Source organism: Mus caroli, unplaced genomic scaffold, assembly GCF_978045245.1.
Source record: "Mus caroli unplaced genomic scaffold, Mus_caroli_1 scaffold_9, whole genome shotgun sequence".
Lineage (NCBI taxonomy): Eukaryota > Metazoa > Chordata > Mammalia > Rodentia > Muridae > Mus > Mus caroli.
The window spans coordinates 92,755,945-92,775,730 of NW_028227264.1; the positions used below are offsets into that span (position 1 = coordinate 92,755,945).

The following is a 19,786-nucleotide window of genomic DNA, read 5'->3' on the forward strand; positions in this document are numbered from 1 at the left end:
AATCCCAGGCTGCTGAGCAAACAGCCTGAGGCGCACATACTCAGACTCTGATGGAGATGCGTGCCCAGTGCTGAAACAGCTCAGATTTCAGCATCTTGGACAGCACAGGTGAGACGAACACGAGTCTTGGCAGAAATGAGAAATGCAATGCCTTGGATTCCGAATTAACTTCACCTTGGGGGGACAGGAGCAACGGGACACAGATGGGATGTGGCAGGAAGAGGGACAGATGAAACCAGCATGCAGAGGAGTCAGGAGTTTCAGCTGCCACCTCGGCTGCCAAGGTGCCTGGCTAGAGGCCAGGAGGGCTTCACACCCCAGCTCCTTCCCCTCTGCCTAACATTCGGTAGCCTGTGCCAACGGGGACAAGCAAGCGCCTTGCTTTTCAGCAGCATTCAGATGGGACCTCCGTGGCTGAGCTCTGATGCCATCATTTTTCTCTGTATCTAGCTGACTTTTGCTTGAGTCTTCCAGCCCCTTGTTGGAGAAGTCCCTGCCCGGACACTATTTATCATAAACTTAGCACCAAGAGTCATGTCCTCCGCTCTGCAGCTCCTGTCAGCGGCTTCGCCAGTGTTCCTGACGGGAGGCGGCTCTGACACTGTGAGAGAGGCACATTTGTTCTGGCTTTCTGCACATCGAATTGAAGACAGAATGTTCAAATCTGAATGTAGACCCCATGACACATGTGGGAAAAGGACAGTGATCATGTGACATGTCTTGTCAAGGCGCCTCATTTACAGGGGACTTGGTTAGTAGAGCACACCCCTCTCTCTCTCTCTCTCTCTCTCTCTCTCTCTCTCTCTCTCTCTGAAGTGAGCACTCCCTTAGGATGCTCATTCTGTTTCTGAGCCCTGCCCCCCAGAAGGGAACACTAAGGGTGAGTGGGAGAGCTAAGAGTGGATGGGTCAGCTTCTGGGGGGATGCCCTGGGGCGGGGGGGGGGGGGAATTTACTACTGATCTAAATCTTATACTGACTTCAAGCATAGCCTAGTCCTGTAGAACAGGAAGCTTGGTGTGATTAACCCCTTAGTGGCCTGTCTGGTCAGAGTTAAACCACTGATGGCTGAAAGGAGGCTAAGTTTACCAGATCTTTGCCCTTCTCCCCCTCTCAGTTGACTACCCACAGCCCATAGGAGGAGCAGAGCACCATTCCAGGTGCATGCAGTCTCTGGTGGCATTCAGCTCCTGACACTATGTCCCTAAGCAGCCTCTTTTACTAACTGTGACACCTCTTTCTAAGCTCACTCTCTCTGTGTGACTCTCTCTCTCTCTCTCTCTCTCTCTCTCTCTCTCTCTCTCTCTCTCTCTCTGAAAGCCTGGGCCCCATTGGATTTCCTAGTAGTCACTCAATGAAAGTTGTATCCTGTCAGCCTGACCCCCATGTGCCTGAGGGCACAGGCCCTCTGTCCCAGAAGCCCGGCTTCCTAAGCATTCTCTCTAGGTTTTAGGCCACTCTGGTAGGTTCTGTCTCAGGATTAACTCTCTGTCCACATGTTAGGATCCCTCTCTCAGGTCAAGGTCCCCCTCTACTCCTATCCCCTGCCCTGCCATCCCAGGCCCCCACTGAGTTCACGGTATCTAGGACCGAAGCCATGGTAGCAATTTTCCTTGAAATAGACAGGGTTGGTGTCAGCCCCACTCTGCTCAGAGAAGGGGATGCAGGCTCACAGAGAACAGACTCAGAAACTGGGGATGACCTTGGCCTGACTTTAGACCACTCTCAGCCTTACAGTCTTAAACACTAAGGCCCGGACTCCCTGCCTGGCAGCTCTTACTCTTCTCACTTGCCTGAGCTGCTACTTGAGAGGCAGGTTTCTCGCCTGTTGCCTGGCAGCCCTGCTTTGTTAGAGAATGCTAATTTGGGAGTGTGCATGTGCCCATTCCAACCTATTACCGGAGTCCTGGGCCTTTCCTCAGAAATGAGCACTGTTCCTCAAGTCACTTCACAAAAATAAGCTGCCAGGTGACCCCTGGAAAGCCTGGCAGAGAAAGCAAAGTAGCAAAGAATTGCTGGCCACTGGTCTGCACACCCCACGGACTGTTGTCAGGGTAAGAGCCGCCGGGTCTTCTCCCTGAGGGATGGCAGAGACTTTAGCTTCAGAATGGATGGATGCTGGATGCAAAGTGGTTCCAAACTCGTCCTTCCGACTTACAGCTTTGGATCCAGGTCAAGGCACTTCACCTCTGAACCCCAGGCAGTTGTAATGGCAACAGTATCTACACAGAGGCTGGGGGGAGGGAGGCTGCTATGACACAGGTGGCAAGGTGGGTGATGTAGAGCTGGTGTTTGGCACATGGGAAGAATCTGGTGGCTACTGTTGGAGTTGACAGGGACAGCTATGACAAGGACAGAGGCAGAGCTGGAAATTCCAGGCCACCTGCAGCATAATCTGGCATGGAGCCTCAAAGCTCCAGGATAATGGCGCCTGCCAGTTGGAGCTGGCTGGGTAGGGTAGCATGCCCACCATCCTAATGTATTGTTACTATACAGCATCACCCAGAAAGCAGATACCCACTTTCCCTAGCCCAACGCTGCCACCTTCTACCACTAGCTTGCTTCTGCTTTGATCTGGGACCACCCAACCTGTCTGCCCGGCAGCTGAACCAGACACCACTGTGACACTTCTGAAGGGAAAAAGGCCACCTTTCCCAGGGGCTCCCAGCAGCTAAGACTTACACACCCCATGAATTTTCCCTTCTCTCCCCATGGGACCTGAGCTTCCCCACAGCAGCCCTGCTTTTGGTGGGGACTTTCCTTCTGCATGTCACCCTTGTATTTCTTGTTAAAGGTCACCATGACCCACACAGCTTTATACTGACTTTAATCTGTGAACATGATTTTTCTTATCAGGAAGCACATGGCTTATGAGTGCCTCCAAAAATAATATGCCTTAAAAACTTCCTAAGGCCTAAATGCCCCCCCCCAAATGCCATGCCCCTAGAGGTCTCCCCACCTGGTTACTCTGGTCCTAAGAAGCAAATATCCCTCTGTTACCAGGATACCAAGCCTTTCCGCATGTGTGCCTCTCAGCACATACAGTGATGTTGCGACACTGGCCAAGGGATCTCTCCCAAGGAGAACAGGGGTGGTTCTCCCTGAATCCAGCTAGGATCACGGGAATAGTGCTTACCTGTGCAGTGAAGAAGGCTGGAGTGAGGGATCCTGAGGGGAGGGCTGGGCTGTTGAGGGCGATGGAGCCGATGTCGGTGCCGGAGAGCAACAGTTGGGGTGCAGAGATTTCCAAGCCTTTGGGTTTTTTGCCTTTTGGGGGAAGAGATGGAGACTTGGTTTTGGAGCCCGATGACAGATTTAGGGGCTCCAGAGAATCGGAGTCATGGCAGGCTGCCTCCAGGAAGAGGCTTCTGTGTTCAGAAGGGAGGGGAGAGTCAGGGGACAGGGATGGGGACCGAGATGAAGAGGGTGACGCAGACGAAACGCTGGCAGCATTTGGCAACATTAAAGAGGAGATCTTGGCTGAGACAGACGAGGCCAGGAAAGCGGATGCCGCCGCCGCAGCGGTCTCGGATGTGGAAGGCAGGGACACCACAGGCCTGGTGATGTGCTTGTCGTTTTTATTGGTCACAAACCTGATCACAGTCCTGACTTCTTCCACAGGGGGGCTGTCATCACAGGGCTCCTCCAGCTTCTCCGTCTTGATGGCCTTGAAGGCCTCTGGACTGTTCTGCAGGGAGTTGATGGTGAAGGACGAGTAGAGGCCCGAGTGGAGGTACTCGTTGCGGCTGGCACTTTTGAGGGAGGACAAGCCGTGCCTGTGGACCTCTCGGCCTTCCGGGGACATCTTACAGTCACCGTCCTGCAGCAGGAGGCTCTCCCGGCTTATCTCTACCGCATGAGGATCCATTTTCAGGATATCTGGGAAAGAGACGAACTTGTACACAAACTTCTGCCCGATCACTTTCTTGATGATGTTCTGTGAATGCAAAAAACAAAAAACAACAACAAAAAAACATTTAGAAGGGGTGAGCCAGAGACATGGAAGGAGGGGGCCCCTGGAACCACAAATGTTAGCAGCCGAAGTGCCACCATATTCCTGACGCCCACAGGGTGCCTACGAGGAGTGATGTCAGAGACTGAAGGCTCACTGTTACACTCTGGTCCTGTTGACCAGGAGGAGGGGTGAGGTCTCCAGCCTGTGGTGCCTTTCTCATCTATTGTCTGTGACGATTTTGTAATAGCAAAAGCTACCACTGAGCTAGCACTTACTGCACAGCTGGGATGATTCAGACCGTAGCACATGTCATTTGCACAGTAATCCTACAAGCAGGCTTTGTCGTTCTTGTTGTGCAATTAGAAGAGAGAGCTGGGGAGAGCGCCTAGCGAATAGATCCATGCATGAGGCCCTCGAACTTCGGATCATCAGCACCCATGTAAAAGGGGGGAGGGGGATGGATGTCTTGGACAAGCTAGATATCTAGGATGGCTAGCTAGACCATCCTGAATCCATGAGCTCTGGGTTCAGCAAGGGTTCCTGTCTCAGCAAGTAAAGTGGAGAGTGAGTGAGGAAGACACCTGATGCCAGTCTTGTGGCTACACACACATGGCCAAGTGTGTACCCACGTACCATACCACGTATGCCCACACATGCGTGCACGCCACATAACACATGCAAAAAAAAAAAAAAACAAAAAAAAAAAACAAAAATTCTAAGAAGTAGGAGATAAACTTTGAGTACTGCAGTGACTCACATGGCCAAGGTTAAGCAAGAAGGGCCAAGGGAGACTTACTTCATGCTAACACGGTACTGTCTTACCCGCCTCTGGGAACCAAGAGACTACAGTGAAATACTGACAGCCAAGCACTCTGCTGGGGAACATTGGGGAAATGTAAGTTACCGCCACCCAGCAACGCAACGTTTGCTTCAGCCAGGCAGCCATTTCTGGCATGAAAGCCACTGGAGAAAGCGAAGTCGCCTGCTTGGGTATTTATGGCATTTGGTTCATATTCTTAGTTGCTGGTATCTTCTTCAGGCTCTTCAGTTAAGTCCTCATCCCTCCAGCAGCACGAGGATATAAACGGAACATGAAAATCGCTATGAAGGCAAGAGTTTTCTCAGCGCATGAGAGAGTGGGTCTCACGTGGCAGGCTATGCTGTTCTTAAGGGTAATCGAGCTGCGGGAGTAGTCCTTGTAGAGCCTAGTTCTAGGTCTGTCTGGCAAATGCTTGCTGCAGGTCTCACCCTATGGTTGACTCGGAGTCCTGGGTACTCTGGGGAGAAAAACATGCTTCCCTCTGGCTCAAAAAGCCAGCATTATTCTATGAGAAAGATCCCTGTAGGTTTCTCTACAAACTCTTCCTCCTAAAGTTTGTTAAAAAAAAAAAATCATTTGAGGGAGAAGCCCTTTATGGATTGAGTGCCCCACAAGTCCAGGAATCTGGTGTATAAATCCTTCAGCAGCCCCCGTGGAGGGAGGAGGGTAGCATCCTTCCACTGCCAAGGCAAGCGTGGAGCTGGAGCCACAGCCTCCAAGATCTACTGGCACTAAAGCCTTTCTACACGTCCACACAGTGGGGAGGAAAACACAGTAGTACCCCGATAAAGAGGTCTCTGTAATTCCTGACCTTCCTTGGGTACTCATGACTTGTTCTAACTCTGACCGTGTTAGGTTTTTGCCTGCTACCTTACTACATTTTCCCATCCTTTGCTACAACAGGAGAGAACCAGGTTGCCACGTTACTGAGATTTTCAAGAAGAAATTCTTGGGGCAGGATTTTATAAGAGGCATGTGAGGAAATCCCACCACAAACGCCCCAGAGAGAGACCTTGTCTAGCAAAGCACACAAGTGTGTCTGTGCCAAGGAACAGGGCAGATTGGTCCTGGTTGAGCAGTCCCATGGCTGTTGGGTGTGCTGGGGTTTCAGGCTGCAACTCACCCCACCAAATCCTGTGACTCTGGTCCCATGGTGACTCTAGCTTACGTCACCCCATGCTGGCAAATCTTCAGAGGGATGGGGAAGCCAAAAGGTTCCACCTGCTGCTGGGAGCAGAGTCTCTTACTGAAAGAGTACCAAGCCTGGGTAGAGGCCATGCCAGGAAACCCAGCTCCCCGCAGGAAAAGATCGGATCAGGGAATCCAGGGCCTGCATGACCCAAAGCCATTCCTGCCATAAAGGAGCATGCGCTGTGGAGCTTCCTCTGCTAAAACTTCTGGGTCTTTATATTTATATCCTATATATTACATTTGATCTTACTAATAGCTCATAATGCTTTCCTGTTTGGCAGAAAACCTTTTTTTTTTTTTTTTCTCAACCACTTGGAATACCCATCTAAGTTGAGTGAATTGGTTGAGCCCAAATAACTACACAGAAGGACCAGATAAGCTGTTGCTTCAACTGACCAGTCCCACAAACTAATTTTTTTTAAATGACTGGATCAGAGAGATGGTTACTAGATTTGTGGGTTAGCTAACAAGTAATTAGAGACTGTTATAAAAATGACAGTTTTATGACAAAAATCTTGTCTAACAAGATTGCTCAGTGGCTAATAGCTGGCTCTTTGGGAAGATCTAAGTTAGGTTGCTAGCACCCGTGTTGGGTGGCTCACAACTGCCTGTAACTCCAATTCCAGAGGATCTGATGCCCTCTTCTGACTTCCTTGGACACCCACACATGGAACACAGACTCAAACAGGCATACAGACATAAATTTAAAAAAATATATTTGAAAAGCACTTTAAGTCCTTCCTCAAAAAAAACTGGTTGGGGTTTAAAAGCCAGTCGCAGATGGAGAGCAGCATGCTGGGTCCTGACTCACAGCTGACAAAGGACAGGAAACTGTGAGCCAGACTTAGAATGGAGTATTACGCAACCCCCAAAAAGCAGGCAGGGCAGAGACATGCTACAACAGGGATGGAGGAGTCATTGTGCTAAGTAATTTTAAAGACTATATATCAGATCGCCTATATGAACTGTGTGGAGTGGAAAATACCCATTATGGGCTGGTGTGCTGGCACCTGTAATCCTAGCACTCTGGAGGCTGAGGTAGAAGGATGGGTGGCTTGAGACCAGCCTGGGCTGCACAGTGAAACTGTCTCAGAAAGCTAAAAAGAAAAAGAAGCCTAGAAAGGGGTGGAAGGAAGGAAGGATGGGAGGAGGGAGAGGGGTAAGGGGGAGAAGAGGAGAGAGAAAAGGGAGGAAGGGGAGAGAAGGAGGGAGGAAGGAAGGAAAAAGAAGACAAAGGAAAGAGAAAGGGAAGAGACCATTTGATCAGAATGTAGATTACCGTTACTCAGGTTTAGCGGCCATGCCCAGGAGACACTTTGGCAGCAATGTTTTCTAAACTCTGCCTCTTAGTCTTTCCACCCCCTCTTCCACCACTTTTTTGAGACAGTGTCTTATTATCTAGCCAGTCTGGAACTCGCTATGTAGACCTGGAACTCAAGAGAGAGCAGCCTGTCTCTGCCTCTCGGGGGCTAGAATTAAAGACATGTGCCACCCCACCCAGCACCCCATGGCATATTTAAGCTAAAACCTTCCACATAGATGCTATCTACATAGATACTCCTAAAATGTCACAGCTCCTCTGAGAGCTTCTAGAACTTCATATGTGTCGACCTGTGTGTCAGTACATGCCCACCATGTATGTGTGGAACATGCTTTCCTGGGCTGGCACTTCAGTGTTGACCTCAGGTGCCATGTCTGGCTTTCATGTGCACAGACTGACTTCTTAGCCAACTCTCATTTTCTCGGTGAGTTTCTCATCCTTTTTCCTGGTCCAGCTCTCTAACACACCATCTTCCAAGGGCTCCCTGGAATTTGCAGCCTTTTTGCCTTCTGACCTTGGCCACGGCCGTGCCCTGAGCTCAGCCCTGAGAGATGTATGTCAGCCCGGAGGGAAAGACATACAGAAGCTTCCTGCAACAGCTGGGGCTTTTCTCAGCCTTGTACTGAGAGCACAGCTGGGAAAGGCGACAATATCAGAGGACCTTTCCCAGAAATATCAACTTGATACTCTTGCAAGGCTGTGCTGGGGTTAAGTCCTCATCTGAAAAACGGGACTGGCCAACCCGCCTGAAGCTTGTAACCAGATACCCAATAAATCCACACATGAAAAGCCAGTATCATTTCTCAGCTTTAACATTATCGTCCTGATTTTCTATCCCCATTTAGCCAGCATTAATCCATTATCACTACCTGCTCTTGGCCTGGCTGGCAGTTTAATAGACAATATGAACCTCCTAGATGACTGTACATATTCTAGTGTTTTGGGGTTTTTTTTTCCACTTTTCTGAATTAAATGGCCCATGGCTCAGCAGGCAGATTACATCTGGTTTATATATCTCAACCAAGCAGAGGAAACATGATGTTTGATTTAGTTGGACCCAGATAAGAAAGAGATGTGAGGTTTATGGTATAGAACACTGAACATAGCCAGCATTTGACATTCACCATGAAGAAAACCTCACACGACCCAATTATTAAATCTTCAGGGCTGGGGGCAAGGGACAAAAGCAGTGGCCCTCAGGGATCCATTGCTAAACTGAGGACTCTCAGGATTCATAAAGATGGGGATCGCAGCCTGTAGCAGAGACACTGCACCTCAGGTCCCGTGCAGAGTTACAGATGAGAACCAGACACCCAGACAATGCCAGCTGCTGCATGAAGCCTCTTGAAGGAGGGAACATGCTGCCAGACAAGGAGACAAAGCCTGGCTTCTTGGTGGTGGCTGTGGCTCCTGAGGGGCTCACTGGAGGCTGCTGGCCCTAGGGCCTGTCACCGAGGCCCCTGGCACAGGGAACCAGAGCTTGAGTGCTGGCAGTCACAGGATGATGGGTTTCCATGGAGCATCTTCTCACAGCAAACGCTACGTAGGAACACAGCCACCTTACAAGGGACACACCACCCAGCTGCTGCAAAGATGGAGCTGTCAGGAGTCACCGTGTAGACAAGGAGGTTTGATCCAATCCTCCGCCATAGAGAGGTGAATTAAATATTAGGGCAGCCATAGAATGGGTGTCCTGTCATTATTTCATAGAACAGTAATGTTCTGATTTGCTTATGTCTTTACATATACCTTAGGTGAAAAATTATAGTACCCATGGGATGGCCCCATCATCTCAATGGAATAATGTTAATTTTTGCATATATGTATATATGTTTTTGCATAAACATACATAAGTATACATATACATAATATATAGATATATAAATTCATGCTTAAAAGAAAGAAGTTAATCAAGATGGATAATGAAATGTAAGAGTGATTATAGCGTTTTCTTTAATCTGCATTTTCTAAGCCGTACGTATTTACAACGTGTTACCTGTCCATTCGGAACTGAAATCAAGTCACGTGTCTTCTGGGTCACGTGTCTTCTGGTACCTGTACCTGAAGTCTAAACTGGACTGTAGCCACAGCTAGTCCTGAAACATTTCTGCTCAATGACCACACCCGCTTCCAGAAGGCAACTGCCCTGGGTCCACAGGCTGTTACTAATGTAACAGAACCCAGGGCTTTTGCATTCCATTCTCTGCCTGGGGCTGGCTGTGTGGTCTAGGAACTGGGTGGGTCCCTGCTAAGGAAGTAAGGTCCTTACTGAAGAAAGACTCCTTCTGTCTCCCTTCCAGGAGGCTTACTTCCTCTAACCACAAACATCCCTGCCCATTTTGCCTATCCCTGGGGCAGGGAGGCACTTGCTTTGATGGGACACCCTGGCATGAAGCACTGGGACACTATAATCCCAAACTTGACTAGCCATCAACAACCAACCTGTAAATGCTATACCACCTAAGAAGAATGACACAAAAAGATCATGAACTACACATGGCTTGGTGTGGCTTTGTGACCAGCACAGATGGACCAGCATTACATGAAATAACATTGATATGGCAGACCTGAGTTCAAGTCCCAGCCTTTCTACTTAGCATAGCCTCAGTTTGCCACCTCTAAAATAGAAAGAAAAATAGCTCATGAGATAAGTTTCCTCTTAGAGGCTCATATGCATCTGTACTTTGCTCACAGAGTCCTTGAAGCAAGAGTAGACACAGCTGGATTCTGCGTGGCCATCATTATAACACACTGATCTATTATTCTGCTGTGGGGCAATCAGAATTCCTTAGCTGGCACCTCACACTAAAACCTTTGAGGAAGCCTCACACCACTCAAACGCCCATTTTACAGATGAGGGACCCAAAGCTTTGAGCTGAGTTCCCACAGTCTAGCAGCAGGGGTGGCGTGTCTCCAAGTCACTGGCTTCCCAGCCAACACCCTACAGAAGTTCACCATCTGAGGTCACATCCAGACTGGAGGCTGACTCATTCTCCTGACACAGATCCCAAAGGGTCCCCTCTCCAAAGTTAGAATATGACACCCACAGGATGCATGCTCACCCTGTCCGTTAGCCAGCAAACTACCCACAAACCCCAAGAGAAACTTTCCTATGGAAGTGTCCAGGCTCTGTAAAAACCAGAGCCAGAGTGAGTCCAGTAAGCCCCCAAGTGTTACTGTGTGTGAGCAGTGTAGGCCCTGCCTCATCTCTGCCTGGGGCTTGTGGGCTGTCGGGGGCTCTAACAGGGATAGAGTCAGCCCTAAATGGTTCAGGCAAGGTCGTTCGAGTCACCTTTGCCCCTAAGGAGGGAGCACTTCTGAAAGGCTCCTTGACCCCACCCACCTGAGCTACTTTTAACAAGACAGCCTTCTCTACTCCCACAGTGTGGTTGAATGGTATTCGCCCCAAGAACTCATGCCCCCTCAGAAACTCAGAATGCGACCTTATATGGAAATGAGATCTCTGCAGATGAAATTGGCCAAGGGATGTTGTGAGTCAGGGTAAGTGCGAAGTACAACGACTAGTGTCCTAGAAGAGGACAAGAGGGCCACTCAAGAAAGAAAAAAAACACACATGTAAAGACAGAGGCAGAGAATGAGGCATACAGCTATGGAGCACCAAGGACTGCTGGGAGCTACCAGGGCTTGGGGGATGGGAGGTGGTGGTAATCTTCCTTGGAGCCATCCAGGGGCCCAGCAGACACCTCACTTTGGATTTTTGGCTTCCTGTGGGACACTAAAATTCTGTTACTTTGAGCTACCAAGTCTGGGGTTATCTGTTAGAGCAGCCTTGGTGAGGGGGGTGCTGCTTAAAGTTGCCCCTGCTCAGCAGTGGCTCTCAGGAAGGCCTAGCACGCCTTCAGTGCTGGATGTTGATCCTGGGCACCAAGCTAGGCAGAGCTGGAACACCCATTGTCGCAATCTTAAATTTGGAGCACGCCCACCCACACATGTGCACACACACACACACACACACACACATACCATCCCAAACTTCTAAGAATAACACACCCCAAGTTTGGCTCCTAAGAGCTGACCTGCCCCACCAGCTGCCAGCCTCGAAGTTTTCTCGTGGTTTGAGTTAAGATTTCTTTGTTTTCTGGCATTAGTCAACTGCAGTGTGAATCAGCTCACCAATTGCAGCCACTTGGCAGCGGTGGGGCTCCTCAGACTCGCCTGAGCCACCGTGCCACCCAGAGGGTGCTGCAAACGAGAAACTCCTCTTCTTGCTGGTATGGCAGGACACCCTTCCCTAGGAGACTCGAGCTGGATGCTGAGGGCATCTTTCTCCCCTGCTCTCTGCAGCTGCCGGCTTGCTGGGTTCAGCTCTAATTTTACCCTGGCTCCTTTAAACATTCCTCCAAGAGTGTTTGTCCTCAATAAATTGAAGCATAAGACTGTTCTGCCAGCATAAGCCTTTCCGGTTCTCCATTTTGAGTGGCCAGCTCTAATGATGCCAGTCATCACGGGGACATCAGGGCCCCAAGTGGACAGAAATACACTCCTACCCTGTCTTTGCTGTATGGATTTTTGACATTCCATATTGGAGACAGAGCCTTGGGCTCAGTCTCTGGCCCTGTCCTGTTTTTTTTTTTTTTTCCATTTGACACAAGCTAGAGTCATCTAGGACAAAGGGACCTTAATTGAGAAAACGCCTCCATCAGATTGCCTGTTGAAAATCTGGAGGGCATTCTCTTGATTAATGATTGATGTAGGAGGGCCCAGCCCACTGAGGGCGGTGCCACCCATGGGCAGGAAGTCCTGAGTGGTATAGAAAAGCAGGCTGAGCAAGTCCCGGGAAGCAAGCCAGTAGGCAGAGCTTACTGCATGGCCTCTGCATCAGCTCCTGCAGCCTGGTTACTACCCAGCCTTCCCTTCATGACAGAAATAAACCCTTTTCTCCTCAAGTTGCTTCCGGTCATGGTGCTTTATTACAGCCATTGAAGGCACACTAAGACAAGCACTGAGCAATAATAATAATAAGAAATAAGAAAAATATGAAGAATAAAAGTGCTCTCTCTCTCTCTCCTTTTGGGATCCTTGCTTATTAGAAGTGCAGCCAGTGGGGCAAGGTGGTTTCTTCGGGCCTTTGCAGTGCTGGCTTTTCACAGTGACAGATTGCCTCCTGTGCTAAGGAGGATGCCTGCTAGCTCCTCATACATACATTCTACAGTGCTACAGTTACAGGAAGCTACCACAGCAGGCACTGCAGAGACTAACTATAGTGGTGTTAAGAAAAAAAAATATGGGGGAGGGTGGAAGTGGGCAGTAAAGTAGATGCAGTCACGGGAGACAGAGACAGGAACCGGCACGGAACAGGGAAGGCAGATACCAAGCAGTGACTGGCAAGATACAGCCAGAGTTCAGCAGCAGATGTGGCCTGAAGCCGGGAGGCAAGGTAGGCAGGGCTAATGAGGAAGCTAAAACGTAGGATGTTCAGAACCAGTAGAGGGAGGCCAGATGATAAGGAGAGTATGGGGTTTCCCCAGGGCCACTGGGGGGGTTACGATGGTATAAAAACATACAGGAGGGGCACACCCGCCTGTCTCATACCTTCCTGTCTCCTGTGTCTCTTTTCTGACTCTGTGTCTGTCTCTGTCTGTCTCTGTCTCTCTGTCTCTGTGTCTGTCTGTCTGTCTCTCTGTCTGTCTATCTGCCTCCCTCCCTCCCTCCCTCCCTCCTTTCTCTCTCAACAGGGTTTCAAACTCACTATATACATGAGACTGGCTTCAAACTCTGTCTGCTTCATCTCTCCAGCCCTCAGCTTGTCTCCCTTCAGGAAGTGCACACGTTCTCTGGGGCAACCAACCAACAGAACATCTCCCATTCACAGCTAGCTCAGAGCACCTTACCTAACACTCGGGGCTCAGAACAATCTTTCCATTGACCACTTGAGCAGTCAATGTTGGGGCCTCTCCTTCTCTTGGCCTACATAAGAGATTGTGATTAGCCACAGGACACCGTATGAAGGATAAAGACTCCAACCTGGGCCTCCAGCAATCTGCACAAACTATGCAGCCAAGGTCCAAATTTCTAAGATGAATGCTTGACCCCAAGCAGCTGTTTGATCTTGGGTGTGCTATTTAATTCCCATGTGCCTGAGACTCAGTATCTCTGTCTCTAGAATGGGTCCATCCCTGGCCACAAGGCCAGATGCCTTAGGAGTTAACAAATGTTCGCTGCCTAGCCCTGAGTCACACACAGCATGCCCCATACACGTGAGCTTCCCTCCTGGCCTTACCATCTGGGGTAAGAGCTGTGCCTGTGAGGGGAGTGGGAAGAGGCCGCCCAGAGGAGCAGCTGGCGGCTGGTGGGAGGTGTGATGTGAATGTTGGCGTTTTTTTGTCAGTTTGTCTACACAATCCCTAAATTTTCCTGCAGCTAAGAGCCCAGAGCAGGAATGCGGGAGCCTGCCAAGGGGGACTCGGTGTGGGCAAGGGCAAGGGCCTGATGCAGCGACTTGGCAGGGCTGTGGGAGCCTCAGCAGCTGAGTACCATGCAGCAGCCCCATGTTAACTGTGCTCTCAAGACTGCCTCATCCTGTTTCTTAGCAACCACCCTATTTGGAGGAATGTGGAGGGCTTCAGGGACACCGGCTCAGAACCATGTGCAAGACAGGAAGCACCCCCAAATAACACCTCCAACCCCTTCGCACTCCCACAGCCTGCCACCTTATGCTGGTTGTCATCTCCTGGGACAAGGTGGACAGCTTAGAAGCCTTCTCCGGGAAGGAGACCAAACAGGTCTCCAGGTAGCTTCCAGGGCCAAGTTCGTGCAGGGAAGTCCTGTTTACACCCTTGGCCTCTGGACAAAAGCCCTGGTGCCATCTGTTGTCCTCTAACACTCTGAGCGGCTGACGTGGTACAAAGAGACACCCAGCAGAGGGCTCGGGCTCTGCATACACAGGCCTAGGGCCAGGCAGAAGCACTATGACAACAGCCCAGCTGGGCGTTCGAGGAAGTTCCAGGATAGGAACACCTGCTGGACTCATCCGGTCTCCACTCTGAAGATAGATCATTTTATCTTCTCAAACAATTATTGGGGGATATTAAAGGATCCCACCCGAGCCAAGGCTTTTCAGCCCAGACAGCTGACTTCAGATACACGTTATTAATACTAACATTTTCTCAGAGTGATTGCATACCCCATTTAAAACAAATTACCCAATTAAGCTAAGAAGGTGATGGGTTTGACTTCCTGGGATTTGGAGCAGGTGACTCTGTCTCAACTGCTCTCCCCTAATTTCCCTCCAATTAGGTAAAGATCCTGCGGTACCCCTGCGAGGATCAGCTGAGAGGTTGCTGTGGAGACGAAGGGAAGGACGTTCATCCCACTGCCAGTTTCATCTGCGGCTGAGAAGAGAGCTGGCAAAGTTTCCAGCCTCCTCCTGGGAAGAACGCTCGTTGCCAACAGCAGAGACAATAGGTCTGTTGGATGGAAAAGGGTAAGGGATTAAATAAGCTTCCGGGTCTCCGTCTGTAGCAGCCCAGGTCGAAGTCGTCAGCTTCCCATGAGCAGCTGCACCTGCAAGATTGCCAGGCAGTGACACTTTCCTTCCCTGTCCCCTGGGTTGCTGGAGGGGGAGGGGCGCTGCAGGCCCTGGTTCTGATGTCATGGTGTGGCCAGTCTGCTCAGTGTGGACCACGCTTTCTCAGTAACTGGCCAAAAGGATCAGAGTGGTGGCTTCAGAGCATGAAGCCACCAATGCCAAGAAGCACGGGGGGATGTGCGGTTTTTATCATCCAAACATTCAAATCTAACCATGGCTCTTTCTTGCTTTCCATATTTTGCTGGCTCTCTCGAGAAAGTGCCAATTGCGAGACGAGATGCTGCCCCACACTTCTCTCCCAGTCTCAACCTCTTTCCCTAAATAAATATTCTGCACTTGGAAAGGTCAAACGCTCACACCTCCCATCTGCCCACACTGCTGTTCACCACTTGGCGTTCCTTCCTAACGGCTCCCAGCCTGGTACCAGCTGAACCTGAACTCAGGTTCAACCCAGGAGCTCGATCAACAAGTATCTTGACGCCCAGAAATCTCTCTGTCTCTACCCACCTTCCTCCCTCCTCTGGAAGGCCAGGCACCCCATCACTGCTAGCACTTTCTTTAATTTGGAGCATGGGAATGATTTACGTGTCTGTCCCCAGGCCCAAAGTTGCCAAACCATGCAAGGAGTGGGAGAGACATTTTCAAAGAAACGGCTGAGGGACTTGAGGGCATGGGGACAGAGATGACAGAAAAGGATCTTGTCCGTGCCAAGCTATGAACACCCAAGAGCTGTTAAGTCGTGAGTGAGTGGAGCTGGAGAGGTGGCTCGGTGCTTAAGAGTACTGACTGAGTTTTTCTAAAGGAATGGGGTCAATTCCCAGCACCTACATGGCAGTCCAAAATCATCTGTAACTCCAGTCCCAGGGACTGATGCCCTCTTCTGGGTCCAGGTATGTGCGTGGTATACAGACATACATGCATGTCAAACATCCATGGGGGGGAGGGGGACAGCTATGTTGACTGTTCACCAGTCTCTTCCTCCTTCCTTGATTTCAAAACCAAGCATACCCAGTATCGTAAAGGAGTAAAGATTCAGCTTAACAAAATCTCCGAAAGATATCCTTCGGATTACATCAAGTCTACCTTTCTGGCGTGATGGTTTAAAACTAATTGGGGGTGGGGGGAGCCTACTAAACCCTTCAACTCATCAGAGCTGAGCTGATGCTCGTTCAGAGTCATTCACACCAGAGAAAGCAAGCTATCCCAGGAAGGTGAGTGCCACCCAGAGCCCTGGTCACTCTCCTACCTCTGCCTTCCAGTGCCCAAGACTCAGTGGTCTCTCGATGCCTCTCAGCCCTCACCCATCTACCCTATGTCCCAGAAGTAAAGCATGCTGCTCTCTGGACTGGGTGCCCCCCGGCCTGGAATGCTACTGAGGTCTGCCCAGTAGCCTCTTTAAAAGCTCTGGGTGGGCTTTTGTTGGAGCTCATCGTTGCAATCCCTGACAGCCCCCCACCCCACCCCAGATTTTCCATTGATAATGCATGTGACCATGAGGGAATCCAGAGATGTGCAGTCAAACGCTGTGGCCACTCCAGAATCGGAGCCCTCAGGTACAGTTTTCCTCTCAGCCTCAGTCACCTCTTAAAGCCCTTGGTGTCAGAGACACAGTGTGACACATGTGCTATTGAGTCTAAGTGCCATCCCTGTCACAGCGTTATGTTTGTTGTTGAGCTGCATGGCGAGACCCAATCTCAACAATAAAGAATAATAGTAACGTGCGGTTCGGGGACGGGGGAGTGTCAAGGATGGCCCTGGTGCTGTTTATAATTTGATGCTAATTCCACTTTCCCAGGAAGGGTTGCCTGGAACCAGGAGTGAGTCTCTTACTCTGGTGACTTCTTGTGAACCATCCCCAGTGAATAAAGGAACCAATCACTGGGCGAGTAGGCGGGACTTCCTGGTTGGATAGAGGAAGAGAGTAGGCAGGAGTTGGGGAGAGGGGGGCTTTTTGGACGGGGACAGTGAAAGGACAAGAAAAATAGCTACAAGTGTCTCCCAGTTTAGATGGTGAATCCGCCAGGATTTGCCACTGAAGGATTTAGACTTAATAAGGCTTACAAGATTAGGATTCTAGTTGATGCGCCCAGCGATTGAGTTACCATTGATTCTGAACTAAGTTTGTGTGGTGTTTTCCTTCACGCAGAGGCTCAACTGGGTTTTCTAGAGAAAAGGTACCGCTGCAAAAAAACGTGGGTTTGCCAATAGTGCACCACAAAAGGCCGTGAGAGTTTTGAAGTATGGGACTGGTGTGGTAACGACCCGCCAGTGGGAACTTAGAGAGCTGAGGTGGAGAGATTTCAGAGCTCTCAGAGTCTACGAGATGAGAACAGGCCGGCTCGCCCGCTGGTGTCTTGCTCCAGCACAGGGTGGTGCCACTTTTTAAATATTTCCTATCACAAAGAAGATCTCTAAGTAACCAGCCTCTGTTACCCAACGCATTAATATTCACAAACACGGATGGTAAAATGGCGTGCCTGCCTGAGCATTGATGCCACATAGGCTGTGAGTTCGAGTACTGAGCATGCATCCTCAACTCCAGATCCCCATGTGATCCGGGAAGGGGAGGAGCTGCTGAGACTGAGCTTCGTGATAGTGGAAGCAAAACAGCTGCCCTCCAACCTCCATAGTCCTGAATCAAAAATCTCAGTTCTAAAGGGCACCAGGGAGTGGATGCCACGTTCATGCCCTCTAAGTGCACAGGGGAGTATGCTGGCTCTGACCCAGAGGGACAGGAAGGGCACTGAAATGTGGGAGAATTTTCAGAACAGCCTGTGTAGAAAAAGTTAACTGGCAAAAGTTGCTGGCCACTCTCAGACCATTGCACAGCAGGACAAAGGGGGTCCATCTTCCCATCTCCACACCCATCCCAAAGGTTGGTACAAAGGTTGATTTTCCTTCTCTGCATTCACCCGAAGTTTTAAAACTAGCGGTAGAGAAACATGATCACCCACATTACGACTCTGGCCAAGGCTTCATCATATCTTTCAAGTAGTGGGCACTGTGTCAAAGATGTGCAGGCCCCCCTGAGACTATTCACCATGGGCCCTTGAATTGAGTCTGCTGTCATCTTCAGTGTACCTAACAAGAAGAGTGTACTTGCCTAGCATGTGAGGGCCCTGGACCCAATCCTCAGTTCGCAGAAAAAATAAGGGTACGGGGATGCTGGAGAAATGGCCCAGTCAGTAAAGTGCTTCTGATGTAAGCCAGATGATTGACCTCAGGTCTGATCTCTGGTGTGTGTTTGCAGTCTCAGTGCTGGGGAGGCAGAGTCAGGAGGATCCCTGATGCTCACTGAGAGACCCTGACTCAAAAAGTACAGTGGAGACCTGACGTTGACTGTTGGCTTCCACATGCACCCACACATGTGTGCACACAAAAACAAACATATACAAATATGTCGAATAAACAAATACATTTTAAAACGAGGCTAAGGCCCAGAGAGATTGCTTCTCCCACAGCTGGATTCTAACCCAAACATCTAGTCCAAAGGCCACACTATGCCCACCTCTCTGTTACAGTCTGTGGGCTGGGGGGCGGGGGGCACATGTTTTGAAGGGGCACTGAGTAGAGCCCTTCACCCTACCAGATGTCATGAACATATAAACTATTTTCCCTCCATGTCTTGTTGTATAGCTTTTTTTTTTTTTTTTACACATTTCTCCTCTGCCCACTTTTAATATGCTGGAACAAGCTAAAAATACAACATATACCATATAAAAATAATGCTATTTGCAAGCTTGTCTTTTCAGGCAGAGAAACTTCCCTATTAGGACAAACCAAAAGATGTGCATTTTCAGCCGCCAGGGAAAGGATGCTATAGAAGGCAGCAGACAAAATTACCACAGCTCGCAGAGCGAGACAGTCATAGAGCTATCCCGCTCACAGGCTGGGTGTGAAGGAGGAGAGTGTCAATGACTGTCACACTGACAAGCAGAAGGGACCAGCCTGGATCTGCCCGTGAAACAGAGCAGGACATCACAGCCAGGCCTTCGTGACCCAAGGGCTTCATAGCCATAGAGGCTCTGAGCCAAGCGCGCCCTTCCAGTGAGAGGTCAGACATTTATGTCGGCCATGATTGCCAGCCTAATGTTGGTAGAGTTAAACTAGCTTAAACCAGTTTGACCGATACAGCTCACCAGAGTGCGGTTGGCAAGGCTGGCAAGGCTGGCCAAGCTGGAAGCGTCGGCCAGAAAAAAATGCAAAATAGATGATCTTAATGCCACAGTGGCCACTGTCTTCCTGCGTTTGCCTCTTGGCTCTTCTGTTCCTCCCTTCTCTTTTCCCTTTCACCATCCTCCCCTTTTCTTCCCTCCTCCCCCTCTCCTTTCCTTTTCTAACTGTATTGCGACTCTGCTGTCGGCCATGGCTGGAGTGTGTCCCCAGAGTTCCCAAGTCCTCAGTGTGGCAATGCTGTACTTTTTAGGGTTGGGGAGTGTGTCATGTGATCATGTATTATGTCACTGAGGGTGTGGGAGAGATGCTCTTTCAGGGATGGATCGTTTGAGAGTGGGTTGTTGTAAAATAGCAAGCCCCACCTCAGTCTCCTCTCACACGCTCCCGGCAGGACACCATCCTCCTGTTATGACACCACCACCAAGGGGGCCCTTTACCAGAACCACTGCTGTGCTTCTGTCTCTCCAGAACTCCTTTCTTTATATGCCCAGCCGTAATAGCAACAGAAAACAGGCAAATGCGGAGTCTACAGTGGCATCTCTTTGGACCTGTTTCAGTATTAAAACCCTTGATAAATAAAAACTCCTGAGCTTAGAACAGCGTATGGGCATCCTACCTGATCTCAGACGTTCCAAGGCAGCAGTGAAGGTTTGTGTCTTAAGGAACAGCACAGGGCAGGTGGGTCCCCGGGCCCTGCCACCCACTGGCTGCATAGGCTTGAGTGTCTCCCAACCAAATCTGAATGTTCTGTTTCGTATAGGAAAACTGGTGCAGG

At 49.9% G+C, this 19,786-nt stretch overlaps 1 protein-coding gene across 1 annotated transcript in view; it reads right to left on the minus strand.

Annotated features, from left to right (window-relative positions):
• The window catches only part of Elk3 (ETS transcription factor ELK3), a 62,725-nt gene that overhangs the window by 13,970 nt on the left and 28,969 nt on the right, over window positions 1–19,786 (minus strand). The window contains exon 3 of the mRNA XM_021174068.3: window positions 3,136–3,936. Within this exon, the coding sequence (XP_021029727.1) occupies window positions 3,136–3,936 (801 nt within the window). The remainder of the gene's footprint in view (window positions 1–3,135; window positions 3,937–19,786) is intronic.